The sequence below is a fragment of the Oryctolagus cuniculus genome, chromosome 1 (genome assembly GCF_051225735.1).
Source record: "Oryctolagus cuniculus isolate XC-2025 breed Fujian yellow rabbit chromosome 1, ASM5122573v1, whole genome shotgun sequence".
Classification (NCBI taxonomy): domain Eukaryota; kingdom Metazoa; phylum Chordata; class Mammalia; order Lagomorpha; family Leporidae; genus Oryctolagus; species Oryctolagus cuniculus.
Window position 1 is genome coordinate 226,468,040 of NC_142867.1, and position 24,678 is coordinate 226,492,717.

Sequence of the window (24,678 nt, forward strand, 5' to 3'; positions counted from 1 at the left end):
ATCTGGGCCATCTTCTGCTCTCCCAGGCCATAGCAGAGAGCTGGATCAGAAGAGTAGCTGGGACTTGAACTGGCACCCAAATGGGATTTGGCGCCTCAAGTGGAGGCTGCTGGCCCCACATGTTAATTTTTGACATGCTTTGGAAACCTTTGCTGTGATCCTCTTCCCAGACACTAAGTTGCCAATTCCAGAAAATCTACTGGTTAAGGATGCACGTGGCATTTGATGCAACAGCCAAGATTAAGACAGTTCATTCCTATTTCTTCAATTTGATACTCTTGTATAAAACTGTGACATATTAGCAAAACAGTTAAACAAAGAAGAATTCTACTTAGCATACAGATAATCTAACAGGGTTGACTAGGTTACCACTTGTATCTTGCAAACCTTTCATCCTTTTGGCAATTTGTGATGTATTTATTCTTTTGAAACCCCTGTTTCCAGAGACTGAACACGATATGATACTCTCAGGTACTTCCATGACCTACTCCTTTTCAAGCAGTTCCCTTTGGAGCTGGAACAGCCAGGATCTTTCTCTCTTCTCTAGCAACAGGAGGGCAGGCACATGGGGGAGAGCTGCCAGGGGCCGACCCTCCAGCTACAGCCCTGTGCAGATGGCCCTTGGAAGCAGGGCCCCAGCTGGACACACTGGCCTGAGCCCTTCGTGATCAAAGCCTTCCACAGAGGTGCAGTCTTTACTCCAGAAAAGGACGAGAGAAGAGAGAACCACAGACGCTGTCTTGCATTTATTCACACAGAGGGATAAGAATTGGTACAAATAATAAACATTGCTTTAAATACAAATAAATACCTCTGGTTTCTAAAGGAAAAACTCTATATAATTCTAAGGTAAGTATTTTCTAAGTTCCTATTAAAAATAGAAGACTATTTTGCATTAAATTCTACTCCACTACAACCCTTTGAGGACTTAAGGATAAAACGGTGAGTTCCATACTCCAAGGAGTCACCAGAAAAATGGGAGGTAGTACTCCGACCTCCCTGACCCATCCTCCAAAAGGAAGGAGACACTTGCATCATAGATAAACACAGTTAATAAATGCAGAAAGTATTTTATATCTAAAGATATCTAAAAAGATTAACCTTGGGAAAAGTGGTAAGAAGTTCTCTAAACCAGTTCGGTGAATTCTGAAACCTCACGATGCTTAAGTTCCTCTAACGAAAGCTTCCTCGCACAAGGAAGCAGAGTGATGAACAGTCTGTGATCACCTGAATGGTTCCCGGAGTAACAGAGGGGATTCCCTGGTAAAGGAGCAATGGTCCTGGCCAAAGTTTGCCAAACCTGGCACCAAAAAGACTACAACTGTGCTCAAGAAACCATGCCCAAATCTGCTGGCTTACTTCTCTCCATATACTGCTGTATGTGGGATGTTCAAAGCGGCAAAAATATCGAGCGGAAAGTATGTCCTATGAACGAGGAATCAGTCTCATTACAATCCTGGTGCCAGAGTGGCTGCTCCACCGGCTTCCAGGGCTCAGTGCATGGCCTTCCTCATCCTACACAGACAGGATCATTTGCCCTCCTCTACTCGGACCCCTACACAATTATTAGAAAATAATGTATTTGATAGTGACCTATAGCAACGTTTATGTTTTCAGAGAAATTTTGTTCTGCTATTCAGACTGACCATGATACAATTTCAAACACAACAGTCTCATGCTATAAAACAATCTCATGCAGTAGTGCATTTTTATAAATCCCACGTTAATAATACTTGTATCAGAGAAGGCAGTATTATTTATATTTAAAAAATGATTACTACAGAATAAAAGTTGGATTTCTAAACAGAACTTCCACTGTGGTATAAAATGCTAAATTTGATTCTACAATTTTGTTGATGCGAACAATTTTAAGATATACACCATGTTTTCCTAATTGGGATTTTGAAACAACAAGCATAATTTTTAAACAGATCACTACAATGTTTGCTCAAAGAATCATCTCCCTTTTGCCAAGAACGTTCTCTTTTTTTAGTCCAATTGGAGGGATTTTCATAGTAAATTCTGCAACAACAGTTCAGAACATGATTTAAAATCTACCATTTCCCACCATTTCTTACTTTTTCTTTATGTTATGAAGACATGAGAGCACAGAAAAATGCTCTTTTTTTTTTTTGTGATGGACATTAATAAATTTAGTTTCCTGGTTTGAATAATAACATTTTGTGTGCTTGCCTTTTTCTCTGGCACACTATATAAGGTTTCTGGGGTCACAAATCCAAACAGATCAGCCAACTAGAGCATCCCAGTGTTCAAATCACAAGTTTTGGAGACAATCCTATTTATTCTGGATGATGCTCAATTCCACACATACTTCAAGGACGACACATCCATAAGAACATCCAAAAACGTTATGCTACCAAACTAACATGTGACTGTGCTCTGTCAGACAGTACCAATTACATCTACAAGGTACAAAGGCAGAGGACTTTAGGTGTAGAGACCAATTTGCTTTCGCTGCTATGGTAATTCACAATCATCATCTTCGAGATTTCCAGGCTGTTCTAGAATAAGGAGTAGTCCTTTTTTTATCTGGTGGTTTAAAGTAGGAATAGACAGGCGCTGCTGGGTACTCTGCATCGGGATTTTCTGCCATCATTTTCAGCTTTGCTTCAATGGCTTTTATCTTTGCAGTGACACTGGAAAAAGGGTAACAGAGGATCAGAGAGGAGCAAGGTACACTCAGAAAATGTCTGTGCGTTTCATCTTCTTCCTCTTACCCGCATCAGAATGGCAACAAGATATTAAATAACGAACATTTAAACCTTTGATTTAGAAGACTAAAAATAAATAATAAATAACCAGAGCTCTCATTTTAAGAGAGAGATCCAAGTCTGAACCATCTACTGTTTTAATCTAAGTCCAGATACTGCCGGGAGTACTTCCTGTGTATTTACATCTAATCTTCAGATAGACAACCTTCAGCACCTTGGTGTTTCACAGAAAGCACTCAAAAATAATTCTTGGGGCCGGGACTGTGGCCTAGTGGGTAAAGCTGCTGTCTGCACTGCCAGCATCCCATATAGGCATTGGTTCGAGTCCCGGCTGCTCCACTTCCGATCCAGGTTTCTGCTATGGCCTGGGAAAGCAGTAGGAGATGGCCCTGGTTCTTAGGCCCCTGCACCCGTGTGGGAGACCTGGAAGAAACTCCTGGCTCCTGGCATTGGATCAGCCAGCTCCGGCCATGGCGGCCATTTGGGGAGTGAACTAGTGGATGGAAGACTTCTCTTTCTCTCTCTCTGCTTCCGCCTCTCTGTAACTCTGCCTTTCAGATAAATAAATAAATCTTAAAAAAATTTTTTTTGTTCAATTCAAAATGACACTAGTAAGCAGGTTATAGTCCTTATTTGGCAGATGAACAAACAAAGGCACAGCAAGATGAACTTGCTCAGTGCTGAACAGCTGGTAAACGACAGAGCTGAGGGCTGGATGCAACTGCCTCTACAGCCCATGCTGCTCACTGCTACACCAGAACACTTCTCAGTCACTGAGTAACAGACAACATGCTGGCAACCCTACAGGCTCTTTTTATGGACCGATGTGTGGAATCACAATGAACGGGACACTGTGCCCAGCGTTTTACTTACAATGTTTCTAAGCCTTGCAAAATCCGCACAAGAACTGGTATCCTCATTTTACAGCAGAGACAATGATATGCCCAAGATTCTCTCAGGTAACCAACTGCAGAGCTGAGCTTCAGCCCCAGTTTGCCTACTGCAAAGCCCTTACTGTTTCCTCTCCATCAGGGTGGGAGCCGACCAGCTCTGTCTCACAGCAAGGGGGAAAAGTTGTGAGGGGTTTGCTTCTGATCAAGGCCACCGCTTACCCCAGACCAGATTGCAAAGCACTCAGGCAGTATTTTTTGCCATCGGGATCCTATTATTTTGTATTCTTGATGCCATGAATGGTCTACAGTCAGTGAGGAAAAGTTGGAAAGAGTGTACACAGTCTTTCAGAGATCCCTGGAAGGTATGCATCTGCTTCACACATCCATAAATTTACACGGGCAAGAAAGTAAAAAAACCAAATTACAATAAAAATAATACGGAGGTATTAGTGAGGTAGATTCTGGGACCTCTTTCATTAATGGAACAGCCAATCATTTATTCTGTGTGAGTCACAGGGAGACAACTGTCTCTAATTAAAAATAGAAGTTGATAAAAAAGACATATGCTGACATTCTCTAAACTGAAAAATAGATAGAAAACACTAGGCTATCTGGTAAACAACTGGCAAATACTGATCCTAAGAAACTGAACACGTGTTCACTGTAATGTGAAGGCCACTGTGCATAAGTATGGTCATCCTTTCCCATCAGGAGTTGATTTAGGGAAACCTCTATAGAGACCAGTCTGTGACCATAAAAAATTAAGAAATACCATGACATGAAACTTAAACATAAGATTAATTTCAATTTATCACTTGTGAAAGTTTTTCAGGGCTACCTCTCTGCCACAATTTAAGAGGTGCTGGGAAGTCTCTTTGGTTGGTGCAGATAACATACAAAGAAGGTATTTTCTTCTTCATCTGGCCTTCTGTCCACGTGGACATCACTTTCCTGGCTCGAATATGACTTCCGATCTTTCTCTATCGCTGATGCTCCTCCACAAGCCTTCATCCCCACCCCCAGACCAGGCTTCAGGGTGGTAGGCCTATGTTTACAGCCTACAGCTTCTCTCAAGTGGTAACTAAAAGGCTGAATTTTGAAGCCTGTCTGACTCTGAATTCTGACTCTGCTATTTGCTCCCGCATCATCTCAGCTAAGTGATTTCACCTCACTAAACTGCAGCTTCCTCCTATGTAGAATGATTTTCAAGGATAATTAAATGACACATTGTATGCAGAGTGCTTACTACAGTGCTTGCTTCATAGTAAGCTCAATAAATCCTTGCTATTGTTACTGTTATTGTTAACATTTCTCCCTAGGCTACAATCTAAAAATAAATAAATAAATTAAAAATCAACTTCTGCTCAACCATCCCACATAGCTTCACCCTTTTCTATCCAACCCTTAGTTCTCCTGTTTTGAATTAACTCCAAAGAAATAACTGACAATTCATAGAAACTAGAACCAAAACTATTATAGTTCCTGCAATGGTGCACAGAATTAAATGTCTGCAAACTAAATTTTGTATACGGGAACTTATGACTGGGGAGGAATTAATGTATACAAATGCCAAAGGGATCCAAGGCCTTATTAAAATGCTTGTTTTTAGAGAAAGGACTGTGTCTGCCAAGCATGAGGCTCAGTGTGTGGCAGCTAAATCTGTCCCTTTGTGAGTGAATGAATCTCCAAGTGGGAATACATAACCTGAGGGGGCAGCTGGAAGCAGAGGGAACGTATACATTCTGGAGGTTAACTGAACATCTCTCTCAACAAGTCACGTTAGTAGAATCTATTCTACACCTAGTCTGAAGATCTGCTGCAGTGTGAATGAAGGTGTAGAATGAGAAACAGCTTCAGTGCGTGAACACTGAGCCTGACAGTAGTACCTTACCTTAGGTTAGACTGAGTGGGCTCAGTGCTTGAGGATGGCTCAAGACTAATTGGAAGGATCTTATCATTCTTGTTATGATCGTATCTCTGAAAGGGAGAAAAACAGAAATTACTGCATCTCCAGAAACCAGCCCTTTATTGTAGTGCGTGGATTCAGAAACTCCAATCCCACCAGTACATCATCAGCTTGTTTTCAGAAAACTCTAGGACTGCTTTAGGCCTAGAATTAATGCAAAAATCCCCATGATTCTGGCCAAAAGCTGTAAGTTTAGAAGTTGAGAAGTTTCCATCTAACCATTAGTCCACCTTATTTGGCAGGGAAAGATTTTCAATTTTCGGATTCACAGACAGTACACAGCAAGGGCCCCCTTGAACATCCTTATTTTAACATATTGCCTCTTACACAATTTATTTTGATTCAAAATACTTTAAAATCCTGCTAGATTTTGCAAAGTACAAGTGTAACAGTCAACTCTTAAGAGGCCTGAGTGGAGAAGACAGGTAGTAAGGACTTGTAATTGCTGAATCAGCAAACATTCTAAAGGAAAGGCTTGGTTTAATTTGAAGTTAGAAAATTACCTACTTCTTATATAAATACAATATTAAAAAGTAATCAGGAACCTGTGGTCAAAAAGATTTATAGGAGAAGAGACCCACAAGGCATAGACATTTTCACATGAAAGGCAGGAATGAAGGATGATTTCTCTTGTGTGCCTTTTCAATGAGATGCAGAATGAGAAAATGACAGCCAGTTTAGCAGATGAGACTTGATTTTCTCTTGAGTAAAAAAAAAAGCATTTGGTAATTCTCCTTGTTGTTTCTAATTTTATGGCAATATGTCCTGGAAACTGAGAAGGCTCTGTGATTACCTGAAGCACTCATAGGAACCCAAAGTGTCTGATCTCTGTTTTTTACGTTGGGTAGGGGTAGAGCATCTTTGATCAAAAACCACACTCATACAGCTGAAGACTCCACCTCTGTCACCTCTGTCACAAATCTTTTTGGCAGACACGCCTGTCAAGACCCCACTGCAGGAGCGTCGACTCCTGGTTCTGCTCCGGTGTGCACCCCTCACTCCACCATCTCTGTGCCAGCTGCAACAGAAGGCCATTCACTGCTAAATTTTTTAGACAGCTGCAGTTTTTCTAGTGCATTCTCCTAAGAGACCAACTACAGGACAAACAGAGTAGTTTGCCACTTCTCAGGGCTTGCAGACTATAGAGACACCACAAAGACACACACACACACACACCCTAATAACTCTCATGTTATTAATAACATCTCTGGTGTAAGGATATGCCAGTGTTTTAAACACTCCTACAAACTGCCCATTTCTCCAGCATTTAGAATAAACAAATTCAAACCCTCCACAAGGCTGAGAGGCTGGGAAGAGTCTAATAATGCCTAAAGCAACTAATTTTAAAAATAAATACATTTTGCCTCCAAAGAACCACTCCCACCAAAGAAAGAAAGAAAAAAAAAAAAAGAAGTCTGGGTATACACACCAGCCACACGGAAAAATCAATCAGAAACAGGATCTGTGGGCACGAGGGGAAAAACAACGACGGAACTTAATCCCTCCTGAGGTGCTTTTTAAGACAAAAAAAAAAAAAAAAAAAAAAAAAAATCTGGCAACACACATAGTAAATATGAGTAAATATGACTAGGAGACCGGAGACCGAGGTGAAGGGGCGAGGCTGCACACGGGCCGTGGACAAGTGTCTCTCGTAGATCCACACGGGATGAGACCTCACCTCACCTCTGCGGCTTCTGAGACGTACCTTTACCTGCGCATGTGCCCATCGCACCACCAGCTTCTTAGACAGAGCCAGCTTGCCATTGAGACACTGGATGGCTTGCTCTGCCTCCTGTCCAGGAAAGGGATAAAGATTAGTCAGAAACACAAATACCTAACGAATTTTATTTGTTCCTACAGTGCTTACACTAGACTTGATGGCTGAGTTTCTACCAAAATTACTTTTGGAAAATAATTGGCAAAGGCAGAATAACAAAAAGGATCTGAGTTTTTTAAGTTCAGTCAGACAATGCTTTGAATCTTGGCTCTGCTGCTGGCAGCACAATGTCCAGCATGTCACTGAATGTCTCTGGGCTTGTCACCTGTAAACATGGATTCTACTATGAGTTCCTTGCTGTCGGCTGCAAACACTCAAGTGGTGTGAGCGAGGTATGCAGCATACAGTGAGCACCTGACAGATGTTAGCTAAGGGGACACCTCTTAGTAGGTGACTCCTTTCTGTTCACTCTTAACTGAGGGTAGCACCTCTTCTGTCAATAGCTGTGCTCCCCGTGGTGAACTCGGGCTTACTCCCTGGATCCAAAGTGAGAAACACTAAGGCTTCAAGGGACAGGGGAGTGAAGGAAACCAGGCCGGAAAAAGCAGGAGTGAGTCAAAGGGACTCTGAGTAAGGTATTTGTGTGAGTCAAGCTGTGCACCTGGTTTTCAGAGCCAAAAGTTCTCTGGCCCTTTCCCCATCAAATATAGAAGCAACGAGGTTACAAGGAATTCCTGAAGCTGGCTAATAGTCACTTTTAGGTCATTCCCACAATAGTCACTTAAGGTCATTCCCAGGAAACACGGCTGTACTTTCCCATCCTAACAAATCTTCTCTGCTCCATTTATATCCAGGAGGCATTTATTTTTTTTTTTTTAAAGATTTATTTATTTACTTGAAAGTCAGAGTTACATAGAAAGAGAAGGAGAGGCAGAGAGAGCGAGAGAGGTCTTCTATCCGCTGGTTTACTCCCAAATTGGCCATAACAGTCGGAGCTGCGCTGATCCAAAGCCAGGAGCCTGGAGCTTCTACCAGGTCTCCCACGTGGGTGCAGGATCCCAAGGATTTGGGCCATCTTCTACTGCTTTCCCAGGCCATAGCAGAGAGCTGGATCGGAAGTGGAGTAGCCGGATCTTGAAACAGTGCCCATATGGGATGCTGGCATTTACCCACTACGCCACAGCACCGGCTCCTATCCATGAGGCATTTAGCCAAGCATCACCTGCATTTATTTAGTGGGAGTGATGAAGCCCTAAGGAACTGAAGAGGAACAGGAAGTCCCAGAGGGCAGGGACAGACTGTCAGAGACTGAGTGTAATACTAGTGGGCATTCCAGTCTGGTCTTACCAACCAGTGATTCTCTTGTTCCTCCACCACCAGGCTATTCAACAAGTATTTATTAGGTACGCCCTCTGTGTCAGGCACTGGATGGTCACTGGCCATCCTTGCCCACACTGTAGCACACAAAGAGCGACAGAAAACAGATGTTTTCTTCTTCTTCTAAGTTTCACTTGGTGAATGAGAACTTACATGGCACTCTTTAATTCTGAGCTATCAGCAATAATAAAGTGCCAGCAGGGTTAAGTATTTTAAAACATAATTTTCTATCTCTGTATGTTGCTTCAAAGTTCACATATTCAATGATAGCATTAAATACCACCTCAATTTTCATAATACCTTCCTCCCTCATCAATTCTCCCAACTTCGTATGAGGTAAGGAAAGTATATACTTTTAATTCCTATTTTTAGATGAAAATTGAGGGCCATCTTTTGGCCTTTCATTCTCTGGCTCACTCCCTCAAATGCCTGCAACAGCTGGGCTGGAGCCTGGAACTCCACTTCGGTCTCCCACATGGTGGCAGGGCCCAAGCACTCAGACCGTCTTCTGCTGCTTTCCCAGGTACAGCAGCAGGGAACTGGATCGGAAGTGGATCAGCTAGGACTCTGTGAACCAGTGCTCTAATACGGGACGTTGGCACTGCATGCAGTAGCTTAATTCACTGCACCAAATATCGGCCAGTAGCCTAGTCTTTTAAAGCCAACATCTATCATGACCACTGATTTTAGTTGCCCATATGAATCTTTATCACACTCTATCATCAAGGAAGAGAAAAGTACTTACAAATGTCAATCATACAGGGCATTTTTACTTGCCTCAAGAAAACTTGGGACAATTAGTGTAACAAAATATGACTTACTGCCTATCATATTTGCAAAAATTAGAGGAAATAAAAAAAGTGAAGTCAAATGACACTCTCACGCAGTTTTAGAATATACTGATACATCATTTCTTAGGGCAATATGGCAGTTGTATTAAGAAAAAATATGCATGGCCTTTGATGATGCCATTCCATTTCCACAAATGTAGTAAACACACACGGTTAAAGCTACATGATATTCACTGAGTAACATTTACACCAGTGATTCCCTGAGAACCACTTAAATAGCTGACAACTGGAGATTAGGTAAATAACTACTCATATCTTCACATAATGACAATCATAAAATCATCAACAATGGTATTGATTAGCTTTTAACTGCAGTCTATGCCACAGATAATAAAATACACAAATTTCAGATACAGGTCACTTTTTTTGGTGAGTGTATGACTGTTCACACACACACACACATAAATGAAATCACATTATCATGCAGATTGTTATCTTGATGTTTGTGTGTGTGACTGTAAAGAAAGAAAAAGAGATTGGAAAGATATGTCACTAAATATTAAGTGGTTATTTCCTGGTACTGGGCTAAGTGATTTAAATTTTCTCTTTTGGCTATCTGTATTTTCATCTATTATAATAAGCACATTAATACTTTTATAATATAAAAATCATCCACATAAATTATTAATAAAATGAGAAATATTCTTACATATGACAAAGTTATAGAGAGTACTAGCATCATCTTTGTATTTAATAACATCCAAACTTGATTTTTTATCAAGGCCTTTCTACCCCAAGGACTAAATTTCAGTACATGCATACACCACAGTTGAAGCTGAACATTCTCCTCCTCTACATGTATTAAAATTTGTATGCATTTGTTCTGAGACATTGAGAAGAAGGGTGCATTTTTAAGAAATCAAAATAAAAGAGTTTGTGGGTGGCTTACCACAGATGGAATTTCTGTACCACAGGGCAAAACTACTCAAAGGAGGCTTTGTTGGCCAGCCACTAAAGAGACAAACAAAACAGAATAGGGGGCGGCGGGGAGGGGATGTCCATGGGCTCAATGTGGGTATCCCAAACCACTGGGTCAGAAAAGTAGATCAGTTGCCTTAGACCCTGAGCCTCAGGAGGATGGATTTTGGAAGCTGTTCACTAATTCATCTGTTTACTGAGTATCTCTTTCAGGACTCAGTGCAAGGCACACAGAGATGCATCAAACATGGCCCCTGCTTTCAAGGAATTGTTATTCTAGTAGTCAAGAGATGCACAGACAATGGTGACAGAGTTTGGGAGGTACAATGAAAGGGTGAGCAGCTTAATTACCTGCTTAGTCTCAAAGTTGACAAAACAGTACCCTCGAGGCTGTCCCTCCAAAGCACCCGACTTGTGGAAGAGGAAGTCAAACTGCTTCACCTTGCCAAACCTCTGGAGGAGCTTGAGGAGATGGTACCTGCAGGGGAAGAAGAGCTCCTGAGTATCCTCTGGCCACTTTGCTGGGCACTCAGCCTGAAGTGTGAGATAAAAGCAGTAAACACTGCACCCCAGGGGCGAAATCTCTCACCCCTGCCCCCTGCCGTCCTTCAAACTGCTGTGTGAGTTTATTTGGCAAACAGAGTTGTTTGCCTCTATTTGGAATGGGAACTAGAATTGTCATGGCTATGTGTCTGTCCAACACAAAAATGCCAAACAAAAAAACCACACCTAACAAACAGCTGTCTGGCCCACAAGCACCATTTGTTTTTCTTTTTGGAGAAAAGCTCAAAAATAGTGTCGATTTATTTATTTTTAATTTCTTGGCAATGACATAGCACTTGTGAATAACTATAACTCCCTCAAAAACATACACCCACGCTGAAAAGCCAAAGCATATCCTATCTCAAAAATAAACAAAGTAACAAACATATACATTCACACAAATCAACAATAGTTCTGGAAGACTTCCCTTAGATTTCATAGTTAATCATTAGACCCAAATTGCATTTCTATGAAACTCTGCCAAAAACCAAACCATGGCTGGTGGCACTTCCGTAAGAGCATAACAGTTTCAATCCCTAACGTGCCTGAAGATCAGGACGATGCTGGAACCACAACATGACTGAGAATGGTCTCTGAGAGGGCAAGGGAACCTGGCCAGCCCCATCAATCATTCAGCTATGGGTAATTAACCAACCTTAGTGACCTTAACACCACTTATTCTGTGCAGTAAGGTCCAGTAAGTATGTTAGATGGTCAAGAAGAAATTTACTCTTGGCAGGATGTTCACTCCAGGCTACCAGTGGCCACTCTTCCCCTCATCCTCTTCTTGGATTCCTTACTCCAAAACTTGGTTTCTACAGAGCTTTCACATTATTCAAACAGATGTGGCCTGAACAGGTTGCTGTGGCCAATCTCAATTCTGACTTCCTGTCATCTGATGTAAGGGTGAGACAAACCAACAGCTCTCCCGTTTCCTTTTCCTTTGGCCTTCCTCCTGGCATTCTCTGAGCTATTCAACTGGAGTCAAGGCTTTCTCTAAACAATGCTGTCCCTGTGATACTAAAAAGGTATCAGCCCACATGCTAAATCTGTTATTACTGGGAATTCTACCCCACAGGGAGTCAGTGAAGTTGTCGTTATGGACACATTTATATTCACATTGTTTTCAGGGAGAAACCCATCAGTATTTCATTCTTGAATAAGAATCTCCTTTGGGAGGCAGAAAGATATGAAATGAATCATAAGCTACACTAAATTTGATACTAAAGCACACCAACAAGCAACTACATTAGTTTGGATCAGGCCTCTGACAAAGGCGAGAAGGGAGACATACTGCAGGTCCAGCAGTGGAAGGATGCAGGCATCCGAAGGCACACTGTGGATATTTATCTGGTCTTCGGACCTGTCCCAAAAAGGAAAACTGCGATTCTCTTACTTTCTGAATTCCCAACTCCCACCAGGAGACCTCGGTGGCTGGGGGAATACAGGAGCTGCCTCTTCAGGGGAAAGGGAGACAGCTGAAGTGCACATTTCTGGTTTTACTTGATTTTCTGAACAGGCTTACAGCAAGAGTGAGCCTTTCAGACGCAGCCAGATGAGCTAGAGTCTCCCCAGGGTCTTTAATTCACAGCTGCATCTTCCACTACTATACTCATTCAAAGTAAAACCATACTAGTTGCCACAGAATGAGAGGTCAGAGCCATTTAAAAAAAAATGAAACAATCTAAGGGCTACTGTGGGCTGGTCATCTTTTCATTAGCTTCATTCTGCTTAATAGCAGGAAGGTAACGCGATTGGCATTTCCTAAGAAATGAATTTTAATTTACTTGGAAAAAAAAAAAACCCGCTGTCAGATTATTCTTTGTAAAGCTAACAAACACATTCTGTGCGAGAAGTGCGACCTTAAGATTCCAGGAACATCTGCTTAGGTCTGTGTCTTTCAACTTCTCCAGGATTTCTTTTCTTGTTTGATAATTCTGTAAAATTATCGCAACACTGAAACAAAAGGAATGAAATGTTTACTATTTTGCTTCCTGGAGATGGGGACTGCAAGCTCTGATAGTGAAAAAAGCCTGGAGGCTCTCGCTCTCACATCTGCAAGCACTTTTATCTGCTGCTGAGAATGGAGCTCACTACTCTCATCAGAGGCTCCCTCCACTTGATGAACCGTGCGCCCTGCAGCCTCAGGGCTGGAGAATCAGTCCACCAGCTCGCCACACATTTCTGCACCGTCACCAGTGTTTTCTGTGAAGAGCCCTTCTGCCTCATGGCACATGAGTACTTATTCCACATGGTGTTAAAACAGACACTCAGGATGTGTCAAGAATCAAGAAGGCACCTGGACTGTCCGAATGAATAAGCCTAGCTTCCTGCCATCAGGGACCTCACATTCTGGTTAGAAGGGAGAGGACAGGAAATCAACTATACAGCAGAGTGATACTTGGACACAAAGCTATGTGTGTGAGCACACAGATGAAGGAGGACCGACTGTGCAGGGAAGCTGATGATGAAGGGAAACTTCGCGAAAGCTGTGATAACAGAGAGGAAGCTGTCGGTATGCGTGATTACCACATACACAGATATAAAGGCAGAAAACAGTGTGATCCGCGGCAACAGAGTTGGGCAGATGACACAAGGCTGAACAGCACCCACAAGACAGGCTACGGAGAATGCTGTAAGCAACAGGAGCCAATGAAATGACATCTGATAGCGTTTTTAGCATAAAACTTGTTTTAGAGAAAATTTCATTTATAAGTATATAGAAATTATTATTTGTTCTGTTTTTTAAAGGTTTTATTTATGTATTTGAGAGGTAAAGTTACAGAGAGAGGGAGAGACAGAGAGAAAGGTCTTCCATCCGTTGGTTTACTTCTCAAATGGCCACAATGGCCGGAGTTTCTTCTAGGTCTCCCACATATGTACAGGGGCCCAAGGACTTGGGCCATCTTCCACTGCTTTCCCAGGGGGTGGACTGGAAGTAGAGCAGGCAGGACCTGAACTAGCACCCACATGGGATGACAGCACTGTAGGTGGAGGCTTAACCTACTACACCAGAGTGCCGACCCTAGAAGTTATTATGAGGGGCGGCGCTGTGATGTAGCTGGTAAAGCTGCTGCCTGCAGTACCGGCATCCCATATGGGCAACGGTTCGAGTCCTGGCTGCTCCATTTCTGATCCAGCTCTGTGCTGTGGCCTGGGAAAATAGTAGAAGATGGCCTAAGTCCTTGGGCCCCTGTACCTCTGTGGGAGACCTGGAAGAAGCTCCAAGCTCCTGGCTCCGGATTGGCCCAGCTCCAGCTATTGTGGCCATTTGGGGAATGAACCAGTGGATTGAAGACCTCTCTCTCTCTCTCTCTCTAACTCTGCCTTTCAAATAAATAAATCTTATGAGGCAAGTCTTTATGCTCTATGCTATGGTCCTTATTAAATGACTTTATTGTGTTTCAAATTTAAGTAAGCAAGCATTAAGGAGTTTTTCATACAAATCAAGGCATGAAGAAAAGCACGGCCAGTGAAGGAAAAATAAAGAATGGCTTGAGACAGAAACAGGGGTTTCTTTGGTTCTCACATGTTCATCCATTTATTCTCTCTCACATTCTAGTTTATCTAGTTCATCCCTTGAAGTCTGGCTGGCTCACCGCTGCTTTTAAGTTTATTTAACATACACAAACCAACCTCCTCTCCATGGAATATGGATGGCCCTTCCCAGATACCCCTCTGGCCAGTGGGAACAGGAGTCCTTTACATTCTTCAGGTAAGATACCTTAGGATTATCTTCAACTCGCCACTCCTCGCCAGTCTCTTTCTTCACCTCTCAGACTCACCCATTGGTCTCTAAGTTCACTGTCTCTAACCAGGTGATACTGATGGCAGGGCAACCTCGCCTAGCTAACATTCATCTTTGGTCTCTGCCCCTCCAACTCATTCCACACACTGATGTCTAATTTCCCTTCTTCTTTTTTTAAAAAAGATATATTTATTTGAAAGAATTACAGAGAGGAAGAGGCAGATGCAGAGAGAGAGAGAAAGAGAGAGAGGGAGGGAGAGAAAGAGAAAGAGGGAGGGAGAGAAAGAGAGAGATAGAGGTCTTCTATCCACTGGTTTACTTTCCAGATAGGTGCTAGAGCTGGAGCTGTCCCTATCTGAAGCCAGGAGCTGAAGCTTCTTCCAGGTCTCCCATGCGAGTGCAGGGGCCAAAGGACTTGGGCCATCTCCTACTGCTTTCCCAGGTCATAATAGAGAGCTAAATGTGAAGTGGAACAGCCAGGACTCGAACTGGTGCACATTTGGGATGTTGGCACTGCAGGCAGCAGCTTTACTTACTACACCACAGTGCCAGCTCCTAATTTCCCTTCTAACACATTAATTTCAGAATGCCAGTCTTCTGCTAAACACTCACAGTGAGTATTTTTGGCATGGAATTCAAACTTGTCTCAACGTATTTTAAAGATTCTAACAGTATTCTATGCATCCAGATACATTTTCCTTATTATTTGGTATTCAAAGTCAATAAGGTCTCAATCTTTCTTATTCCTACTTCTATCCTTTTATTTATGAGCTCCCCTCCACTTAGAATGCGCCTTCTACTTAAAAGTTCTGTTGACTAGGTCTTCTCCCACCTCTTATGCGCTGGCCATTAATTTTGCTTTTTATATTTAATATTAAATAGTAGAGTAAGAGACAGCCAGCTGGGAGTGCATATTCTGGCTGGAGCCACAGCTCAATAGACTAATCCTCCACCTGCGGCACCAGCACCCCGGGTTCTAGTCCCGGTCGGGGTGCTGGATTCTGTCCCGGTTGCTCCTCTTCCAGTCCAGCTCTCTGCTGTGACCTTGGAGTGCAGTGGAGGATGGCCCAGGTCCTTGGGCCCTGCACCCGCATGGGAGACCAGGAGGAAGCACCTGGCTTCGGATCGGCGCAGCACACTGGCTGCAACACTCTGGCCGTGGCGGCCACTTGGGGGGTGAACCAATGGAAAAAGGAAGACCTTTCTCTCTGTCTCTCTCTAACTCTGCCTGTCAAAAAAAAAGAAAAAAAAAAAAAAGAAAAAAAAAGTGCATATTCTGTTGAGAGGCAACTGATGGGCATCCTGGCATAATGTGAGAAGGACTTGGATTAAAAACTGATAGGCACTGGGGCCGTAGCGGGTAAAGCCACCGCCTACAGTGCCAGTATCCCATATGGGCGTTGGTTTAAGTCCTGGCTGTTCCACTTCTGATCCAGCTCTCTGCTATGGCCTGGGAAAGCAGCAGAAGACAGTACAAATTCTTGGGCCTCTGCACCTGCGTGGGAGACCTGGAAGAAGCTCCTGGCTCCTGGCTCCAGATCGGCCCAGCTCCAGCTGTTGGGGTCATCTGGGGAAGTGAACCAGTAGATGGAAGACCTCTCTCTCAGTGTCTCTCTCTCTCTCTCTCTCTCACTCTTTCAAAAAAAAAAAAAAAGCACTGAAAAGCACACACAGAATGATTCGAATTAATCACAAAATGTGAAAAACCAACAGGAAAAGTGGAGTTTTTTTTTTTTTTTAATCCCTACTGTGTTACTAATTCCCATACTCATTCATGATGGTAAATATGTGCTATCGTGTTTTGTGGTTTGTTTTTTTTTTTTTTTTTTTGACAGGCAGAGTGGACAGTGAGAGAGAGAGAGACAGGAGAGACAGGTCTTCCTTTTCTGTTGGTTCACGCCCCAATGGCTGCTGCGGCCGGCGCACCGCGCTGATCCGATGGCAGGAGCCAGGTGCTTCTCCTGGTCTCCCATGTGGGTGCAGGGCCTAAGCACTGGGGCCATCCTCCACTGCACTCCCGGGCCACAGCAGAGAGCTGGCCTGGAAGAGGGCAACCGGGAAACAATCTGGCGCCCCGACCGGGACTAGAACCCAGTGTGCCAGCGCCACAGGCGGAGGATTAGCCTATTGAGCTACGGTGGCGCCGGCGATATCGTGTGTTTTCTAATTCAAGAAGTAAGAGAACACTGGACTAGGAAGGGAATTCAACAAAATAAAAAAGAAATCAGGAAGAGGGGTGGTAAACAGCATGGATAAATGGAAAGAGGGATAAGCAGGGATGGTTGAGTGGAAGGAGCAGGAACTGGCAGCGATGTGTGGGTGGGGGTAAGTTTAACTGGGAAAACTGGAGGATGCTCTACAAACTGTCAAGAATCACTAGAAGTTCAGAGATTTGGATTCAACAATACTTTCTGAAGTTGGACTACATGACAGGTACCAAATGTTCACATGGATTACATCATGTAACAGATTAATGTTTGAAAATAATTGTTTTTTAATAATTCATCTAGGAGCACCATTATCTACCCTGAGAAGAACAGGACCCCAAAGTTCAGATGTTTCAAAAACCTGGAAAGAAATTACGTACTTCCACGAGACGAGACTTACCTTATTAAAATGCTAGGATTCTCTGCTATCAGTAAGTAAATTAAATGAGGTAATACTAAACATTTCATATTCACCAGAAGCTGTGACTGGTGGTTATGTCTTTTAAAAGAAAATTTACTCCTCCTTAATAAAACACTTTGTTTGACATATAAATGTTCTAAGGTAGGGAATCCAAAGAACAAGTAAAAACGGTCTTGGGTGACACAGAAGTGGAAGCCACAGGTGGAGCATAGGCACTTCCAGTCTGCAAGGCCCTGATTTCGGGTTAGCACTTGATGGGCGTCTGTGGCCTGATGTTTGGCAGAGCAGAGATATCGGTGGGGAAGTTCTGACCCCGTGTCCCCGTTACTAATGCTGTAACTGGAGAAAGTGCTCACGCACACTGAAGTGGCAAATGTCCATGTGAACCTGCCCGTCAAGCACCAGGACACAATTGCAGTCTCATTACAGAGCGCTGCAGCCAACACAACCAATGCTGTTTCCACACTTTAGATTTCCATTCGGACAAGCAAAGGTGGGAATGGAAACAGCTCGGGAGAATCCCCTCATAGTTTGGGTTTTAGATGATGGAAAAAGCTTTTTTAATGAACAGACATTAATTGAGAGGTTGGACAGATTCCCACATTCATCCTCAAAGCCATAAACCACAAGAAACGAACACACTAAATGCAACCTATAGTCCAGCATCCCTGTGACCAAGGTAACATAATATCTGGGCAACACATCTTAAATACCATTATAATTTCTACAGGGACACAAATCTACATTTAGCTGATTTGAGTTTGGGCAGGTTTAAGAAACTAAACTTTCTGTTATGATCCTGGATCTGTAACTTTATATATCCTTTTCCTCTCTCCTAAGTCCAACCCTCAAATATACTCCCTCTCATCCCACACTCAAACTCCTTTGCTTTTAACACTATTTCAAAGGGAGTAACTTTAAGGACTGATAAAATACTTCATGCTTGCTTGAAGCACTGACCCCAGACAGCTCAATCTACTCACCCTTTAGTGCTCTGGCACCAAGCACGACTTTCCTCCACCAAACAACTGGAGAGAAGGAAAAACCTCTCTTTCCTCTCAACTAAGAAATTCCTTCCCACTATAATAGCTGTGATGGAGACTGAGGAGTCAGGACGATTCGGTTTGGTGACCCTGGGCAAGGCCCTTCTGCCTTGGGGCACGCGGTTTCCTCTATCGCAGGCTAAGTCAGCTGGGTGGTAACAGAGGTTTCCAAGTGTGTTCCATGGAACTCCCAAGTTCCACAGTCACATCATGGACTGCCAGAGAAAGGGTGACAACTGACAGGAGGCTGTGGGTGTACTTCTTTCCCCCTTTAATCAGACAACTCTGAGCTTTTATTTTACGTATGGCTTCTGATTACTTTTGCTTTAAATCAGAGCTCCTCCAATTCAAAATAGTCTGAAAACTACTTAGCATGGCACTTGGCACACTGCAGGCCTTCACATCACTTAATGTGTGAAAAACAAAGGGACTGAGATGATCTCTAAGATCTCTTCCCACTCTGATCCTGCATGTTCTGGGGCTGCTGAAAATGAATTATGATCAAGTTGTTACCCTCTGCCTATGTGCAAAGACTACTTCTGCTTGTTCCTTTAAGTGAGGGGACAAAAGTACACCCACAGCTAATTCTAGCGAAAAAGTCCCCTATGGCTACTAGGTAGAAGAATTCAAACAGCTGGAAATGGGAGAACATCCTTGGCAAATGGGAAAAAAGAGGTATGTGGTTTAAAAGTAACCGCATCTCTGTCTTTCCAGGAGCAGAGTCCAAGGGTAAGAAAAGTGACAAGAGGCTAACAACATCAAATCCCCTTAAAAGATAAAGTAAAAGTTAAACAAATGGGCCAAAGTGCACCTCGGAAATTCTCCAGAATGTCGTCACGGCCAACAGTCCACTTCTGTGAGTGACGGGTTAGGGTGACTTAGACTTACTCTGTGATTTTGGGGTCCAGGTTGCCGATCCATAATCGGTGGCCTTCCTGCAGGGAGCCCTCTGAGAGGATGGATGCATTCTCCAGGGGGAGAGTTTTGGTTTCTGCTTCCATCAAATCTCTGAAATATCAGAGGAAACAGGAACATTCAGGTAGGAGAGAACACCGTGTGAACGTGACACTTCAAATCCAACTCTACGTCGACTCAAGGAGGGCCTGCCCTGGGCAAGCCTTCAAAGGTCTCAGTTCTTCCACAACCAGGGCCCAGGAATTGGTTCTCCTGGGATGGCTCCTCTGCCGCTGAGGGGAGGGGGTGTGATTCTGCGTGAGGAACTGAAGTGCTCCTCCTTTGAAGCCAGAGGATGCCTGGACAGGAGCCAGTGTCCATTCACTACACCGTCCGTATTCCAGTTCAACAACTGTCACCCCAAACAAGCCTCAGGAGCCACAGGGAAGAGTCTTACAGCACTGGGAGGGACAGGTAGTGAAGCGCAGCATTACACACCTCTTCCCTCAGAAGAAACCACCTAGGAAACCTGCATATAGATTTTGGAGCTAGAACTGCGTTTGAAAGCTGGCTGTGTGGCTTAATGAGTTACCTGAATTTTCTAGGTTTCAGTTTCCTCATATAGGGTATTACAGAAAGTTAATGGAGGGGTTGGTGTTGTGGTACGGTGGGTTAAACTGCCACCTGCGATGCTGGCATCCCATATGAGCACTGGCTCAAGCTCCAAGTCCTGGCTGCTCCACTTCCAAACCAGCTCCCTGCTAATGCACCTGGGAAAGCAGTGCAAGATGGCTTAGGTAGTCCCATGTGGGAGACCTGGATGAAACTCCTGGCTCCTGGCTTTTGCCTGGCCCAGCCCTGGTCACTGGGGAGTGAACCAGTGGATGGAAGATCTCCCTCTCTCTGTAAATGTGCCTTTCAAATACACAAATATTAAAAAAAAAAAAAAGTTAAGGGAAAGGGGTGGGAGTTGTGGCGCAGCAGGTTAAGCCACCATCCAAAACACCCACATTCCCGATCAGTGTGCCAGTTTGAGCCCCAGGTACTCTGCTTCCAAACGTCTCTCTGCTAACGCGCCTGGGAAGCAGCAGACAATAGCTCAGGTACCTGAGCCCCTACCACCTGGATGGAGTTCCTGGCCCAGCCCTGACTGTTGCAGCCATTTTGGGGAGTGAACCAGTGGATGAAAGAGTTGTCCTTTCTTCTTTGCCACTCTACCTTTCAAATACATAAATAAAAAATCTAATTTAAAAAAAGGAAAATGTTTATGAGAAATGGAATTAAAATGACTTTATTTTGGAACCAAAAATTTCTGAAATCCATCAACACTGTTTTCATATACACATATTCTACATTATGAAAAACATTTTTGAACCAAAAATTTTCTTTGCATGAAAATAACTCAACACTTTTTATTTTTAATATTTTTATTTACGGGGCAGAGAAAGAACACACACACACATGTAAGCTCCCATGCTCTGGTTCACTCCCCAAATGCCTGCAATGGTTGGGGTTTGGCTGGGGCCAGAATGCAATCCAGGTCTCTCAGGTGGGTGGCAGGAACCTACTGATTTTAGCTATCACTTCTGCTCCCCTCAAGACTGTGCTGGTGGGAAGGTGGGGTTAGGAGGTAGGAACCAGAGAAAGGAACCGAACCCATCCACTAGATGTCACGTCTCTGAGCTTCAGTCTCCTCATCTTTAAATAAGATTTGAGGTGGATGTCTGGCTTAGGCAAGCGCATTCCAGAGCAGAGTGCCAGGGTATGAGCCTGGGCTCTGTTCTCAATTTCAGTTTCCTTTTAAGCACAGCCTGAGGGGAAGCAGGTGATGGCATAAAAGAGCTGGGTCCCTGCCACCCATGTGGGAGACCCAGCCTGAGTTCCCTGTTCCTGGGTTTGGCCTGGCCCAGTCTTGGCTGCTGTGAACCTGTGGGGAGTAAAATCGCTGAGTGGGAGATACCTAATAGGGTAAATACATAAATAAGAGATTTTCCCATGTTTATAACACAAGTTCGCTGAGGGGACCAAAAACGATACATGTGAAATACAGTTTTAATAAATGTGTAACATGGTAGAGAAAGAAAAGATCAAAGTCCAGGAGAGCTGGCAGACTTCAGAACTCCATTCTAGCGAAAAGGTATCCTTATATCCCCACAAGTGCCTCAGTGATCAGCACTGCAGGAGTTGTATCTTAACAACAGCTGACACATACTTTTACTCATCTCAGCACACCCTGCAAAGCAGACACGGCAGTCCCTATGGAATTGTTTACTAAATACATTTATCTACCCTCCACACAGGAGGGATTTTTCTTACATTCCCATCTTCAATTTGTTTGGCAGCATGTGACAAGCAACTATGAACTGTTCAGCCATGGGCCATGGTCTGAAAAAGAGAAATGGATAAGCCGTAGCTCTTAATCCTACCTCCTAAGAAATAGAGACTCCCAGGGGCCGGCGCTGTGGCACAGTGGGTTAACGCCCTGGCCTGAAGTACTGGCATCCCATATGGGGTGTTGGTTCAAGACCCGGCTGCTCCACTTCCAATCCAGCTCTCTGCTGTGGCCTGGGAAAGCAGGTGGAAGATGGCCCAAGTCCTTGGGCCCCTGTACCCGCATGGGAGACCCAGGAAGAAGCTCCAGGCTCCTGGCTTCAGATCGGTGCAGCTCTGGCCGTTGTGGCCGATTGGGGAGTGAACCAGCAGATGGAAGACCTCTCTCTCTCTCTCTCTCTCTCTCTGGCTCTGACTTTCAAATAAATAAATAATTAAATAAATCTTAAAAAAAAAAAAAAAAGAAATAGAGACTCCCAGGACTGGAAACAAGAACAAAACAGTTCATCTTCTTTCTGCTCTCCTTTCCTACTGATCACTTGCTAAAAAAAAAAAAAAAATTACCGCATGTTTCTATCTTTTAAGCATTCTCTAGTTTACTGGGGTCAGATCAGGGAATAAGATTCCTGTCCTCAGGATACTTCTATTTACAAAGGGAGCAGAGCAAACCCAAACCAAAAGGAGAAAGATATAACTAGTGATGAATGGTGGAAGCACCAGTAGGCAGGGAGGTCTGACAAGGGGAGGGGACTGCTTTAGGCTGAGCGGAGAGGGAAAGCCTCTCGGAAGAGGACAACATTCCGAGACTTGAATCACGGGCATTTCTGATTTTTTTGTCCAAAAACAGCAATCATACCAACAGCTACTCAGTATCACCAACAGGAACCAGGTTTAGCGGGAAACGTGCAGGATATGGAGCTAGAGAGACTTGGATTTCAATCCCAGCGTTTTGGGGGCCGCTGTTTCCTGTAGTTGTGGAGTCTGACGGCTCTGCTTCTCGTCCAGCTCCCTGCCGAGGCGCTGGCAGAAGGCAGCCAAAGATGCCGCGAGAGGCCCCCTCCCCCTCAACTCTCCTGGAGACCTGGGTGGGATTCCTGGCTCTTGGCTTCAGGTCCCCGGCGTTGGGGCCATTCGGGGATGGAACCGGCGGATGGAAGATCTCCATCTTTCCCTCTTCCCTTCACTCTGTCTTTAAAATACATGTCTAAATCAATAAATCTTAAGAAAGAAAAAAGAAGTCCTCGCCCTTGCTCCTAGTTAAGGGTTGACTTCAGTTAAGTCCCACGGTCTCGCGACCCCTAAGAGTGGCGGCTTCTTGGTATGCGCTCTGACAGTCACCTTTTTTCTTCCCATCTAGTGTTACCTCTGGGTGTCATTTAAGGGTTGATCTTCGCGCCCTCCCTGGACGGAAAGGGTTTGGCCAGTCCTGCTCGTGGTTCTGTCCCCAGCACTTCGGACACCGCCCGGCTCTGGGGCTGGGGCACGAGATTCACTGAACCGTGAACGAACCACACGAGTCCTTCTCTGCGCAGAGCCTCGCTCTCCTCCTATGTGCTACAATGGGTACAATTATTCCTACCTCGTGGGGTCGTCTGTCTCAAATGAGCCGACGTCGGTGACTGCTCAGCACAGTGAAATGTAAGAAAACACTCAGACGGCGAGCGACTACCAAAGCCCTCTGGGTTTGTAATGGCGACACTCCCTTAGATTGAGTTCACAATAAAAAAGCTTTTTTACATCTACCTTTCCAGTTACAACAACCCTGGGGGCTAGGGAGACACATTTCGGAGAAACTCAAGTCCCGGGCAGCAAACGCGCTTGTTCTCACTAAAGCTAACGGCGGGGTCCAGCCGGGAAGCCCGGCTCCCTAGCCCTCGGCCGCCACCGCTCAGAGCGGAGGGGGTCAGCACTCGGGTTGTTATTTCCGGGCCAGCGGCGGGACAATCCGGGGCGGGGCCTGAGGAGCCGTACCGCCAAGGCAGCTTCTTCTAAGACCTCCTCGCGGGGCTGGCGCTGAGGAACAGGGACACTTGGCGGCCCGGACTCACCTCGTGGCCTCGGCGTTATGCCCTCAGCTCATGCCCGGACAGCAGGTCCCGATCCGCGGCCCCACGGACGTCTAGACGCGTCCGCCTCAACGCCGCCGGCTGCCAGGCCGCCCGTGACGCGCTACGTCTGCGCCGCTGCCCCGCCCCCTGACGTCACGGCGCCCGCGCCGCCGCCGTGGCCGCCGTCGCACGCGTCTTCCCCTAATAGCCTGGGCGATAGCCGGTGAGTGGCCTCGACTGGACCTCCGGGCGCGCGTGGGGTCCGGAAGCCAGACGCCCTTACCTGAGGACCTCTAGGGGAACGCAGGAGAGCGGGCTACGGCCCTCAGACCCTTTCGAATCTGCCTTGACCTTTAAGGCTTGAGACGGGACCTGTCGCCTCAGGGCGCGTGTCGTCAGCTAGGGGTTTCGGGGACGTTGGGGGATTTGCCAGTATCTAATAGCACACTGTATGGCGGGAACATTTAATTCTTCGAAAAATCCCATTGGGAACGGGTTATCATCCCGTATGACTAAAAAAGCGGAAGTCCAGAAAGATAAATTGGCCCAGGCCACTGAGCGAGGGAGCTAATTCCAAACCCCGGTTTGTCTTGCTTGCTGTCCAGAGACTGAACAGTTGTCAGTAGCCCTTGTCCAGCCACGTCGTCCTGACCAGTCGTATTGTCATTTCCGTTCTGCAGGTGGGATTGAGATTCAGGGTTCGGTCAAATGTCCGTGGCCAGGGAGTGCTGGGCCGAGGACTCTTCAGTCTGGTGTCTTTTCCTTCAGCCACACTCCAGAACCCTGGGGAGCTTTCCAGGCGGGAGGCTGACATGACAGCCTGGTGATTTAATAGTTGAGGAAACAAAACCTCGGCGGGAGAAGTGACCCGGCACAGCCCGGAGTCAGGGGTCGTGGAGCGCCCCAGGTGCCTTTTGGAAGTGGCTGATGGTGCTGGCGGGCAGTGGTGAGGCCGGGGGGGGGGGGGGGGTTGGCGTTCACATCTCCTA

At 44.9% G+C, this 24,678-nt stretch overlaps 2 protein-coding genes across 4 annotated transcripts in view; one reads left to right on the forward strand and one right to left on the reverse strand.

Moving 5' to 3' along the window:
• Window positions 1-731: 731 nt before the first annotated feature.
• RBM18 (RNA binding motif protein 18) lies at window positions 732-23,820 on the reverse strand. Of its 3 annotated transcripts, XM_008273366.4 has the most exons (7): window positions 23,690-23,820; window positions 21,627-21,695; window positions 19,305-19,424; window positions 10,806-10,932; window positions 7,297-7,383; window positions 5,517-5,602; window positions 732-2,657 (listed from the first exon to the last, which is right to left on the reverse strand). In XM_008273366.4, the coding sequence occupies exons 2-7, from the start codon at window positions 21,683-21,685 to the stop codon at window positions 2,498-2,500; spliced, it is 639 nt and encodes a 212-aa protein (XP_008271588.1). In that variant the 5' UTR covers window positions 21,686-21,695; window positions 23,690-23,820; the 3' UTR covers window positions 732-2,497. The 3 variants fall into 3 exon arrangements, with proteins under 3 accessions (XP_008271588.1, XP_008271589.1, XP_089158246.1); XM_008273367.4 differs by lacking the exon at window positions 21,627-21,695; XM_089302120.1 differs by lacking the exons at window positions 732-2,657; window positions 5,517-5,602; window positions 7,297-7,383 and adding an exon at window positions 8,169-8,415.
• MRRF (mitochondrial ribosome recycling factor) overlaps window positions 23,777-24,678 on the forward strand; it is a 61,350-nt gene continuing 60,448 nt past the window's right edge. Inside the window, exon 1 of the mRNA XM_002720494.6 lies at window positions 23,777-23,912. The gene's annotated coding sequence lies outside the window, so the exon portion shown is untranslated. The remainder of the gene's footprint in view (window positions 23,913-24,678) is intronic.